This window comes from Oncorhynchus mykiss, chromosome 14 (assembly GCF_013265735.2).
Source record: "Oncorhynchus mykiss isolate Arlee chromosome 14, USDA_OmykA_1.1, whole genome shotgun sequence".
Classification (NCBI taxonomy): domain Eukaryota; kingdom Metazoa; phylum Chordata; class Actinopteri; order Salmoniformes; family Salmonidae; genus Oncorhynchus; species Oncorhynchus mykiss.
This window is the reverse complement of record NC_048578.1, coordinates 3,872,501-3,884,926: the sequence shown is the minus strand read 5'-3', so window position 1 is coordinate 3,884,926 and position 12,426 is coordinate 3,872,501. Positions and strand designations below refer to the sequence as shown.

Below are 12,426 nucleotides of genomic sequence, written 5' to 3'. Positions count from 1 at the left end.
AGTATCATTTACAGTAAGCCATATAGCTTTTATCCAAAGAGACAGTAGTGCGTGCGTACATCTTATGAATCCCTCTTTTTTGGGTTTTTTTATCTATATCTTTGCATTGTTGGAATTGTTGGAAAGGGACCCGGAAGTAAGAATTTCACTGTTGTCTACGAAGCATGTGACAAATGCCGTGCCCACAAATACCGTGCCCACAAATACCGTGCCCACACAATGTATTCGCTATTACTCCACAAGCATTCACAGACACACACACACACTCCCAAACAGACAGTAGTTGCTATGTAACATGTACCCGTTCTCTAAACAGATGTCTAGATACTCATGAGTGAGTTCATTCTGGGAAATAATATTTAGAAGATAACTGACGCAAGTCCCCAAGAAAACAACAGGCCCACTGACGTCACATCAACCACACAATGTCTCTCTCTCTCTCTCTCTCTCTCTCTCTCTCTCTCTGTCGCTCTCTCTCTCTCTCTCTCTCTGTCGCTCGCTCTCTCTCTCCAGATTAGATGCACAGTCATAGCCACCTTATTTAGACACAAAACAGAGCAAACAATTCATGCTCTATAGCCGAACTGATGGCCAGAAAGGCTTTCTGAGGGGGCCTCTTTTGGCCCTAATGAAGCAAACTTGGGGGGGGGGGGGTCGAGAGAGCCGAGCATGGGCGCAAATGAATGGATCATGGTCCTGCAATATTGAATTTAGTGGCTTTTAAATCCCAGGAGCATGTTCCCAAATTGAGTTTGCCTGTTTCAGATCCCTGCCTGTCAGAGCCTAATGCTGAATTTGCTGCTTTCACATTTTCATCACAGACAGGCTCTGGTTTGCATTTCCCCCGTTTTCTTTTTTTGGTTTTCTTCCCAGTGGCTTTAGTTTGAAAGCCCTGATTGTTTTTGGCCGGGGTGCACTACTCACTCCCTCGCTCCCCTGGGCTTTTTCCTCTTCCTTTCTCACCCCTACCCCTTCTTTCCCAACTTCATCATCACCGCATCCCCCCCCCCCCCCCCCCCCCCCCCCCCCCCTCGCTCTCTGGGTTGGGGTGCCGTGCCATGCTGCCTAACCTAACCCTGGCAGCCAGGCAGCATCTGCCCCACACAGGCCCCTCTGCCAGGCAGCAGATGTGGACAGTTGACCCAGGATGGTCCCCAGAGCCTGCCTTCTGTGCAGTACCTCTCCTCTGGCTCTCACCCCCCCCCCCCCCCCCCCCCCCCCCCCAAACCACTAATGAGTGCTGGCAGGGCACTTTTGCTCCCCCTTCCACCACCCACCCTCTCTTCCCGTTCCATGGGTCCCCAAAGCCACTGTACACTTGCCCGGACAAAATTAAACTCCCCTTCTGGGCCAAAACACTTCTAGTCACACTGACATTGGATTATACCAGACCCTGATTAGGTCTGGGCTTCTCTGGATGTGTTGAGAATATGGGCCTCCGTTGGCCCCAACCACACCTCCCCAGAGCTGGAGGCATGTTCAACACCTGTCTACACTGCAGTCTAACAGTCTCACATCACAGCAGCTCACTTCAATGCTGTTTAGGAGCAGCTCTCATTCAGTAGACAGGCTGTAAGAGATTACAGTAGAACTTGGGCTTGTAGTTTTACCTAGTCAGGTCATGGATTCAGGAAAAACTCCTAGTTCTGCTGATCATCTGTGCCACAGTGTTCCTATGTTCCCCATCTCACCATGCTCTCGCTCTGTGTGTGTGTGTGTGTGTCTCCACAACAGGATGCTGAGGAGTAACCAGATAGGCTGTGTGGACAACACCACTTTCACAGGCCTGAGCTCTGTACGTCTGCTGTCCCTCTACGACAACCGGATCTCCACCATCGCCCCGGGAGCCTTCACTACGCTGCACTCTCTCTCCACCATGTAAGCCTTCCCTCTCTCCATCTCTCTCTCCATCTCTCTCTCCATCCACCACCTGATTGTCTGTGTGATCACCACCCTCTCCATGTTAGTCTCATCTCCCTCCCTCCTTCTCTACCCACCTGTCTTCCACCTTATCCATACTCTGTTCCGCCTCCTCATTTTACATTGGTTTTTACATTGTATTCAGTTAGCAGACACTTTTATCCAGAGCAACTAGGGTTAAGTGCCTTGCTCAAGGGCACGCCGGCAGATATTTCGCCTAGTCGGCTCTGGATTCGAACCAGCGACCCTTCCCGTTTCTGGCCAAGTGCTCTTAACCGCTAGGCTACCTGCCGTCCTCCTCCTCTCCCGCCGCTCTTCCTACCACCTGACCGTCTGAGGGATCACGCCGTCCTCTCTAGTACTGACAAATCCCAGTCTGGAAAGACAGACAACATCCAGTGTTTTATCTGCAATCACAGCTCTCTATGGGTTTAGAATAGTGCTTGCAGATGGTCTGGGTAATTACAATTCCGTTTTGTCTCAGTCTCTCGACCCTTGCTATCAAGCTACACATAGTCTGCTATATGCGCCCCGCGCCCTCTGAAGCGTCAAAAATATATAGTTGTATCTTTCCAAAACTAGCAACAGCATGAGAATTGTCCTTCTTGGCTGCTCTACAAATATCGACTCTCATTGCAGTGGAACATGATTTGAAACGGTGCAATACTTTCGTCGATAGCGAGGAAGTTATGTCATGTCTGAGATGGGACTGTCAGATGTGATCGGTATTGACATGTGAAGAGACCTAATGCTGCTATTGAAAAGACATTGTGGGAGTCAGTGTTATGCCTCGTACCCATCGCCACCCAGGAGAGGATGTATTAATAACTGAACATTTATCAGATGAATAAAAGATTAGAGGCTGACATTTCCGGACGTGCACCACCAGCACCTCACATGCAACCCGTACACGGAGTCATGTTCATGTTTAGAATGCCAGAGGTTTCTCCCTCTCCTTCCTCCTGCTCTCGCTCTCTCCCTCTTCCTCTTCCTCCCTTTCTCACGCTGTCCCTCCCGCTCTCTCCCTCTTCCTCCCTTTCTCTCGCTGTCCCTCCCTCCTGCTCTCTCCCTCCCTCTCTTTCCCTCTCTCTCTCTCCCTCTCTCTCTCCCTCCCTCTCTTTCCCCCTCTCTCTCTCTCTCTCCCTCCCTCTCTTTCCCTCTCTCGCTCTCTCTCTTCCTACCTCTCTTTCCCCCTCTCTCTCTCTCCCTACCTCTCTTCCTACCTCTCTTTCCCCCTCTCTCTCTCTCCCTACCTCTCTTTCCACCTCTCTCTCTCTTTCCCCCTCTCTCTCTCTCCCTCCCTCTCTTTCCCTCTCTCTCTCCCTCCCTCTCTTTCCCACTCTCTCTCTCCCTCCCTCTCTTTCCCTCTCTCTCTCCCTCCCTCTCTTTCCCCCCCTCTCTCTCCCTCCCTCTCTTTCTCTCTCTCTCTCCCTCCCCCTCCCTCCTGACTCTCACGGAGAGGGAGGGAGAGGAGAGTGAAAGCGCTGCTGTGGTCTGCCAGCTCTCTAATTACCCTGCGGCTGACACAGCCGGATCCGTTTCAGTGCGGCCCGCCTAAAAATACCGGCTGGGTTGTGAACCAGCACTGCGTAGAGCAGACCAGGCCAGGCCAGGCCAGGCAGCACTGTGTTTGCCCAGCTGTTATCCCAGTGTACAAGTGCAGCAGAGAAACAGTCAATCAGGCTGAGCCAGAGCGATCTCCTGATCTCTCTCGCTCTCTCTCTTCTTTTCTCCTCTCTCAGGCCTAAATTAGAGCCGGGAGGCAACAAGTGTTTCCACTCGGTGGGTGGGACCAGTTGGGGGAAGGCTACAGTCAGGACAGAGGTTACTCTGTGTGGGGGGGGGGGGGGGGGGGGGGGGCTGCCATGATTATCGCAACACAAATAGCTTCTTCTTTAGTTATGTTTTGACTTGCCATTTTCTGTCTCATTAATAATATTAGCTTAAACTGTTCTGTACTTTTCTGTTACTTTTGTTATTGTGCTTTATAAAAGCATCTGCCTGCCTGGAGATACAGAGCAGTGGAAAATGTATTTTCTCATTATTTTCTCTTCTCATAGTAAATAATTACGACAATACTTTGTTTACCGGGGGATACACAAGTAATGATTCTATTCAAACTCTATGGCGAGGGGAAGAACAGAACGTATGGCGTTAAAGGGGTGCCTTTTTAGACATGCAAACTTAAAACTAAAAAATAAGACAGAACGTATGGCATTAAAGGGATGGCCTTTTTAGACATGCAAACTTAAAACTAAAAAATAAGACAGAACGTATGGCGTTAAAGGGATGGCCTTTTTAGACATGCAAACTTAAAACTAAAAAATAAGACAGAACGTATGGCGTTAAAGGGATGGCCTTTTTAGACATGCAAACTTAAAACTAAAAAATAAGACAGAACGTATGGCGTTAAAGGGGTGCCTTTTTAGACATGCAAACTTAACTAAAAAATAAGACAGAACGTATGGCGTTAAAGGGGTGCCTTTTTAGACATGCAAACTTAACTAAAAAATAAGACAGAACGTATGGCATTAAAGGGGTGCCTTTTTAGACATGCAAACTTAACTAAAAAATAAATACTTTCAAATATCAACATTGCATGGTAGATTTGTTTCGCCTACAGAAAACCATATTTCCCCATCTCAGGCATTACAGTCTATTTGAACTAAAATCATTTTATCTGCACTCGTACCACACTGTCTGTCAACCGTGTTACTGACACTTGTGTCACTGTCTAACTAATGTTTAAAAGCATGTTTGAGATAAAAATCCAACATTTTCTCATTGTACAAATACACTCACATATCAAACTAGTGAAGGTTTGAGGTGAAGATCGGCCATTACTCCATATGTGGTGAAGGAGCATGGGACCACATGGTGTTCATGAAATTGGGAATTTTACATAATGTCCCACACATAATGAAAGTTAAATTCCTAACATTAATTGAGCGAACAGGTTTGACGTGTTGAGCTCGACCACCTCAGTCAAACGGTGATAAAACAAGTATAAATAGACCAAAAGAGAGAGAAGTCTAACTTCCTTTTCCATCCTGCTGTTCGGAAGACCCGGACGATGTCACCTGCTGTCAATCATTCAACTTGGTGGAATGATAAAACGTTTTTACGGGGTAAATTGTTTGAATAACAGGGTTGGCCTTGAACAGACGTCAATTCATCACTAATCGCGTTAATATAAATAATGATATTCAGAAAGGACTTTGTTAAAGCAGCAAAATAATTAGGCCTTTTTAAAATGATGATGAAACTTGGATAAATGTTGGGAACAAGTGGGTTGAAATCTTCCCAGAAGGGACACGGGGCTTGACGGAGGGACATGTCAAAACGCTGAATTTTGGCACTTCGCATTCATTGAAGTCTCCATGTGGTCTGTATTAGTGCAATTCATTCAATATACATGTAACAGGCTTTTCAATTCAATATTGGTGGATTTCCACTTAACATATCAAAGGGAATCAATAGGTGTCCATTTCGTGGAACGACCCAAATCTCTGCGGTGAGGCCGGGTGGATGGCGGTGCATTGTAAGGTCAACATCCTATAATGAATCCACACTGTGGGCTTTGATAGCACAGGAGTCGCCTCTGCTCTTCTGTTCTCAAAAAAGAAAGGCCTTCCCAGCTTATCCCTGTAAACTGTGGGCTGGGTTAGCCTTCCAGTCACTACCGGCCCCACATTACAGTCCTACACACACACAGGGACACACACTAAACCGCTTCCCATCTGGACTTGAGTGAGTCATCCCTGGAGGCACATTCGACTCTGCTCTTACTATCTGTCACTGTGTCTACGGGTGCTTAAGTGGGACTCACTCGAGGGTGAAAAGTTAAACACCACTAATGGCAGCTCAATGCTAGGTATAATTTCTTCCCACCATTTCCCAGGTCAAATACAGGTCACTAGATGACTCAGTGTGTATTGTCCTCTTCAGTGATCAGCTCACCTAGTCTAGTCTACACTGGTCTTGTACGTTGGCTGTCAAAGGTTACAAACCTGAAACCCAAGTGAGTCTGACTGTCATGTACTGACACATTTTCTATCTATCTATCGCTCTCTCTCTCTCTTTCTCTCTCTCTCTCTTTCTCTCTCTCTCTCTCTCTTTCTCTTTCTCTCTCTCTCTTTCTCTCTCTCTCTCTTTCTCTCTCTCTCTCTCTCTTTCTCTTTCTCTTTCTCTCTCTCTCTCTCTCTCTTTCTCTCTTTCTCTCTCTCTCTCTCTCTCTTTCTCTTTCTCTCTCTCTCTCTCTCTCTCTCTCTCTCTCTCTCTCTCTATCTCTTTCTCTCTCTCTCTCTCTTTCTCTCTCTCTCTCTCTCTCTCTCTCTCGCTCTCTCTCTCTGTCTCTATTTTTCTCTCGCTCTCGCTCTCTCTCTCTGTCTCTATTTCTCTCTCTCTCTCTCTCTCTCTCTCTCTCTCTCTCTCTCCCCCCCTCTCAGTAACCTGCTGTCCAACCCCTATGTGTGTGACTGCCACCTGGCCTGGCTGGGTCTGTGGCTAAAGAAGACCAGGGTTGTGAGTGGGAACCCTCGCTGCCAGAAACCTGCCTTCCTCAAGGAGATCCCCATCCAGGACGTGGCTAACCCTGACTTTACCTGCGACGGTATGAATGCATAAATGCGTGCCTGCATGCACGCCACATACACCCCACATGCGCGCGCGCACACACACACACACCTTCTATGTCTCTCACAAGCCTGGCCCTGTTTCTTCCACACCCCATCCATTTAACCTTCCATCACTAGTATTGAACAACACCTCTGTTTTCTGGCCCCGGGCACTTTGTAAAGGGTCCTATGACACCAGGCTTTGTCTCCAGGGGCCCCTGGCCCTGACTTCTCGCAGGAGTTGCTCCAGATCTGTCTCAGCTATTGTCACGCCTACCCGTCTACATCCATCTACAAGCCGTTCATACCTACTTCCCATGAAATCCCACTGGCTGTGTAAAACGCACCACGAAATCTGCTGCTTCCACCTGTTACTAGCTACAGTGCCTTGCGAAAGTATTCGGCCCCCTTGAACTTTGCGACCTTTTGCCACATTTCAGGCTTCAAACATAAAGATATAAAACTGTATTTTTTTGTGAAGAATCAACAACAAGTGGGACACAATCATGAAGTGGAACGACATTTATTGGATATTTCAAAACTTTTTTAACAAATCAAAAACTGAAAAATTGGGCGTGCAAAATTATTCAGCCCCTTTACTTTCAGTGCCGCAAACTCTCTCCAGAAGTTCAGTGAGGATCTCTGAATGATCCAATGTTGACCTAAATGACTAATGATGATAAATACAATCCACCTGTGTGTAATCAAGTCTCCGTATAAATGCACCTGCACTGTGATAGTCTCAGAGGTCCGTCAAAAGCGCAGAGAGCATCATGAAGAACAAGGAACACACCAGGCAGGTCCGAGATACTGTTGTGAAGAAGTTTAAAGCCGGATTTGGATACAAAAAGATTTCCCAAGCTTTAAACATCCCAAGGAGCACTGTGCAAGCGATAATATTGAAATGGAAGGAGTATCAGACCACTGCAAATCTACCAAGACCTGGCCGTCCCTCTAAACTTTCAGCTCTTACAAGGAGAAGACTGATCAGAGATGCAGCCAAGAGGCCCATGATCACTCTGGATGAACTGCAGAGATCTACAGCTGGGGTGGGAGACTCTGTCCATAGGACAACAATCAGTCGTATATTGCACAAATCTGGCCTTTATGGAAGAGTGGCAAGAAGAAAGCCATTTCTTAAAGATATCCATAAAAAGTGTTGTTTAAAGTTTGCCACAAGCCACCTGGGAGACACACTAAACATGTGGAAGAAGGTGCTCTGGTCAGATGAAACCAAAATTGAACTTTTTGGCAACAATGCAAAACGTTATGTTTGGCGTAAAAGCAACACAGCTGAACACACCATCCCCACTGTCAAACATGGTGGTGGCAGCATCATGGTTTGGGCCTGCTTTTCTTCAGCAGGGACAGGGAAGATGGTTAAAATTGATGGGAAGAAGGATGGAGCCAAATACAGGACCATTCTGGAACCTGATGGAGTCTGCAAAAGACCTGAGACTGGGACGGAGATTTGTCTTCCAACAAGACAATGATCCAAAACATAAAGCAAAATCTACTATGGAATGGTTCAAAAATAAACATATCCAGGTGTTAGAATGGCCAAGTCAAAGTCCAGACCTGAATCCAATCGAGAATCTGTGGAAAGAACTGAAAACTGCTTTTCACAAATGCTCTCCATCCAACCTCACTGAGCTCGAGCTGTTTTGCAAGGAGGAATGGGAAAAAATGTCAGTCTCTCGATGTGCAAAACTGATAGAGACATACCCCAAGCAACTTACAGCTGTAATCGCAGCAAAAGGTGGCGCTACAAAGTATTAACTTAAGGGGGCTGAATAATTTTGCACGCCCAATTTTTCAGTTTTTGATTTGTTAAAAAAGTTTGAAATATCCAATAAATGTCGTTCCACTTCATGATTGTGTTCCACTTGTTGTTGATTCTTCACAAAAAAATACAGTTTTATATCTTTATGTTTGAAGCCGCAAAGGCTTCGCAAAGTTCAAGGGGGCCAAATACTTTCGCAAGGCACTGTATAGGCCCAAGACCCTGAGTTCAGAGTCTACTCAACCCCCTCACCTCCATGTCTCTGAACTTCTGTAGTCTACGGCAGCATGCGGGACGCACGCACGCACACACACACACACACACACACACACACACACACACACACACACACACACACACACACACACACACACTGTCCACCCACATAGTTATTAACTCCAGTATGTGTCTGAGCAGGCCAGCAGGGATAGGGAGTAGAAACTATTAGGCAAAATGGAACAGTAGTCGTAGGCGACCACATTATCTCACGTCAGTGTGGGTTTTATGAGGACGCGGTCATTTCCCCCTGCGGAGTGAGAGAGTGAGAGAGTGAGAGAGGCCTGCGAAACTGAACTGTGGCTGTAAAGTTTAACTCCAGAAAGGAACTGCGGTGTGGCTTCTGTCTGGCTGAGCCCGGGACCCGCTATCTCTCTCTCTCTCTCTCTCTCTGTCAAATGCTCCGGGGTCTTGGGAAAATAGCACTTCAACTCTTATGGACTGTAGGGATTCGCTCCAAAAATGTTCTCGTATAGTCAATCCAATTGTAAGTTGTAATGGTGATGTACAGTCTATATACTGTAAGTCCCAGACAGTCGAGTTGTAGCCATAAAGTTCCTTGCATGGGGTTTCTCTAGCTTTATTTGTTCAGATAGCTATAGCAGGCCACAGATGGACCATTGTAAGGTTTCATTTAGCCCTGAAAGCTACATGCTTAACAAGAGGGAGCGGGCGGAGTGTTTAGTGCACTCTGTATCCCTTCACCTCGAGGTCCACATAGCTGCAGCTACAATGACACACACTGACTCACTCCTTCTATTTTTACATGACAGTAACTTCAATTACACTTACGGTGTATTTTTTTTTTGGGGGGGGGGGGGTTGTTTTGATTTGCGGGGAACACATTTTGTGGAGATTTGACGCCCCCCCCAATGTAAAAGTGAGTCAGCGATTACGACTAGACTAGCTCCATCCCTCTCTCCCTCCGTCCCATCCAGACCCGAGGCCTCTCTAGGCAGGCAGGCAGCAGCAGCCAAGCCCCAGTCCCAGACCCAGGCAGTGCTGTGTGTGTTATTGTTGGAGCAGACCTCAGACTTCATTACCTTCCATTAGTGTCTTAATTCCCTGTTTCTTTTTCATCTGGGGTGCAATTCAAGCCTTTGCAGATATCATCTCTCAGGCCTTAGAATAAAGAGGAGGGGAGGGGAGGGAGGGAAGCAGGGAGGGAGGGAGGGAAGCAGGGAGGGAAGCAGGGAGGGAGGGAGACTCAGGCCAAGAACAATATTATGTGGCTGATCTTTAACTCCTGTTTTTCTGCATCTCTTATTATGATTAAATGTTTACTGTAATAATGGTTGAATTTCGACCCGCCAGGCAAGGCAGCTGGGGGAGAGATTTGGGAAGTGGTGGCGCAATTATCAGATTCCCCCTCCACTTTGGGCTTCATTTATAGAGTTCTACTTTCAAAGCCGAGTAAATTCTGGCAGTGTTGCCGGGTTGTGAGATGTCTATCACAAACCATTTCCACCCTCCCCTCTCGAGCTACTCCTTTAATGTGAGTGGGACGGCTCTTAAAATAGTGCTGAGAGTAAGAGTAAGTGGAGTCACCCATCTGACTTAGTCTTATTTACTCTCTCTGTCTCCCTCCCCTCTCACTCTCTCCTTCCCTCTCTCTCCCTCCACCCCCCCGCCCTCTTTCTCCCTCTTTCTTTCTCCCTTTCTCTCCCTCATTTCCCTCTCTCTCTCTCTCTCTCTCTCTCTCTCCCTCTCTCTCTGCAGGCACTGAGGAGAATGTGTGTTTTCCGGTGTCTCGCTGCCCAGAGTTGTGCACATGCTCAGACACAGTGGTGCGCTGCAGTAACCGGGGGCTGCGCACTCTGCCCAAAGGCATCCCCAAGGACACCACTGAGCTGTGAGTCCCATACACACACACACACACACACACACACACACACACACACACACACACACACACACCATATATACCTTTCTCTCTCTCTAACACACACACACACACACCACCTCAGACTGGCTAGCCTGGGTCTGGCCTTCCTCACTATTATCCAGAGTATAGGTCATCCTCGGGGCTGAAATCAAACATGTTTCAGAAGGACAATTCAATAGTTTCATGTCAGAAATAGATGGAACAGATTTTTAACCTGTCGGTTGAGAGGGATGCTGTGTCTGCCAGGAGGCCGGGTGAGGCCGGGTAGCTCCATAGTTGAAGGTCAGGGAGGCATGCCGTCGGGGGATACAGGGGGAATTCGTCATCACCAAACGGCTCAGTGGTCTGGGAGATGGAAAAGGGCACACACAGCCACTGACAGACTGCTGCATTAACACCACACTGCCTGGCCACTTTACCATCACACCTTAGAGGACGAAGTGGAGGGATGGAGAGTGGGGTGGAGAGAGAGAGAGAGGGAAAGAGCGAGAGGGAAAGAGAGAGAGATAGTGGAGAAAGATGAGCGAGGGAGAAAAGGAAAGTGAGAGAGATGGTGGAGGAGTAAAGAGAGGGAGATGATAGATAGAGCGATGGCCAGGGAAAGGAGAGAGGGAGGAGAAAAGACAAACGGTGTTGCGAAGCAGTAACAGGGTCTATGAGAGCCAGTCGGGGCCCCTGACAGCTAACACATCTGCTGTTCCTCCTCCGACAGACTATTAGACTCTCTCTCTCTCTCTCTCTCTCTCGTTGAAGAACACAGCTTACCCATACACACACTCTCACCAATACACACCCCTAAACACACTGAGCTATACACATCCCTACACACACTCTTACCCATAAACACAGCTTACCCATACACGCACTGTTACCGTTACACACACTCTCACCAATACCCACCCCAACACACACTCTCACCAATACACACCCCTACACACACTCTTACCCATAAACACAGCTTACCCATACACGCACTCTTACCCATACACACACTCGCACCAATACACACCCCGACACACACTCTCATCCATACACACCCCTACAGGCACTCTCACCTCCACACACCCTCCCTACCCATTACAGGAAAGGCCTCCTTCCTCCAGCCCTGGCATAGCCCTGATTATCTATTGATTCGCTGTGCACCTGATGCTACATCATTCCTTTGTGGATGAGCTGTTCCATAAATATGCTCTTCCATGAATCAGGACATAACCAAGGGATTTATAGTGATTGGGTGATTTTGGAGTGGTGGAGTGTATGTCTGCGTGTTTGATATAACCCCAGGATCTAATGCCTTCACCTCCCTCCTCATTTCAGATACATGGAAGGGAACCTTTTGATGTCCATCCCCAAAGAACTGTCCACACTTAAGCAACTGTCTCTTGTGTATGTATCGTGTCTATTCCAAGTCAGATCACAAGTTAAATCATTGTATATTCCTCACCGGTCATAGGTCCTGCATAATGTTCACAATGCCAAAACAATCTCAATTGTATTGAGACATTTTGCAGCAGAGGACATTGTGTATTATTTACTGAAACATTGAAACTGACCATTTGGGTTTGTGTCAAGGCGAGACAGTTCTGTGTTGTCTCTGTGGACTTTAAAGGTGTTTCTCAGCTCTGGTTCTTCCCTGAAGTGACCTTGCGTCCTGTTGTGTGTTTGGTATCACATAGAGACTTAAGCAACAACAGCATCAGCACTGTGGCCTCCATGACCTTCAGCAACATGACTCAGCTCGCCACTCTGTGAGTTACCATGACGATGCGCCACGGCCGACCGGCTGTCTGGCCACACCGGGCTGGACACAGTGGCCTTAGTCACTTTTATAGTCGTATAAAACACACTCACATATATACGCACACACACACACACACACACAGTGTTATGTTCCTATCCGTTTGAATTATAACCCTCTCTTTTGAATGACAGGATCCTGAGTTACA

At 47.4% G+C, this 12,426-nt stretch overlaps 1 protein-coding gene across 3 annotated transcripts in view; it reads left to right on the top strand.

Moving 5' to 3' along the window:
* LOC110488577 (slit homolog 3 protein-like) overlaps positions 1–12,426 on the top strand; it is a 210,875-nt gene that overhangs the window by 165,280 nt on the left and 33,169 nt on the right. For all 3 annotated transcript variants that reach the window (XM_036942709.1, XM_036942708.1, XM_036942711.1), the window contains 6 exons: positions 1,735–1,878; positions 6,369–6,532; positions 10,315–10,447; positions 11,798–11,866; positions 12,157–12,228; positions 12,413–12,426. The exon at positions 12,413–12,426 is cut by the window's right edge and continues 58 nt beyond it. In XM_036942709.1, coding sequence (XP_036798604.1) covers positions 1,735–1,878; positions 6,369–6,532; positions 10,315–10,447; positions 11,798–11,866; positions 12,157–12,228; positions 12,413–12,426 — 596 coding nt within the window. The remainder of the gene's footprint in view (positions 1–1,734; positions 1,879–6,368; positions 6,533–10,314; positions 10,448–11,797; positions 11,867–12,156; positions 12,229–12,412) is intronic.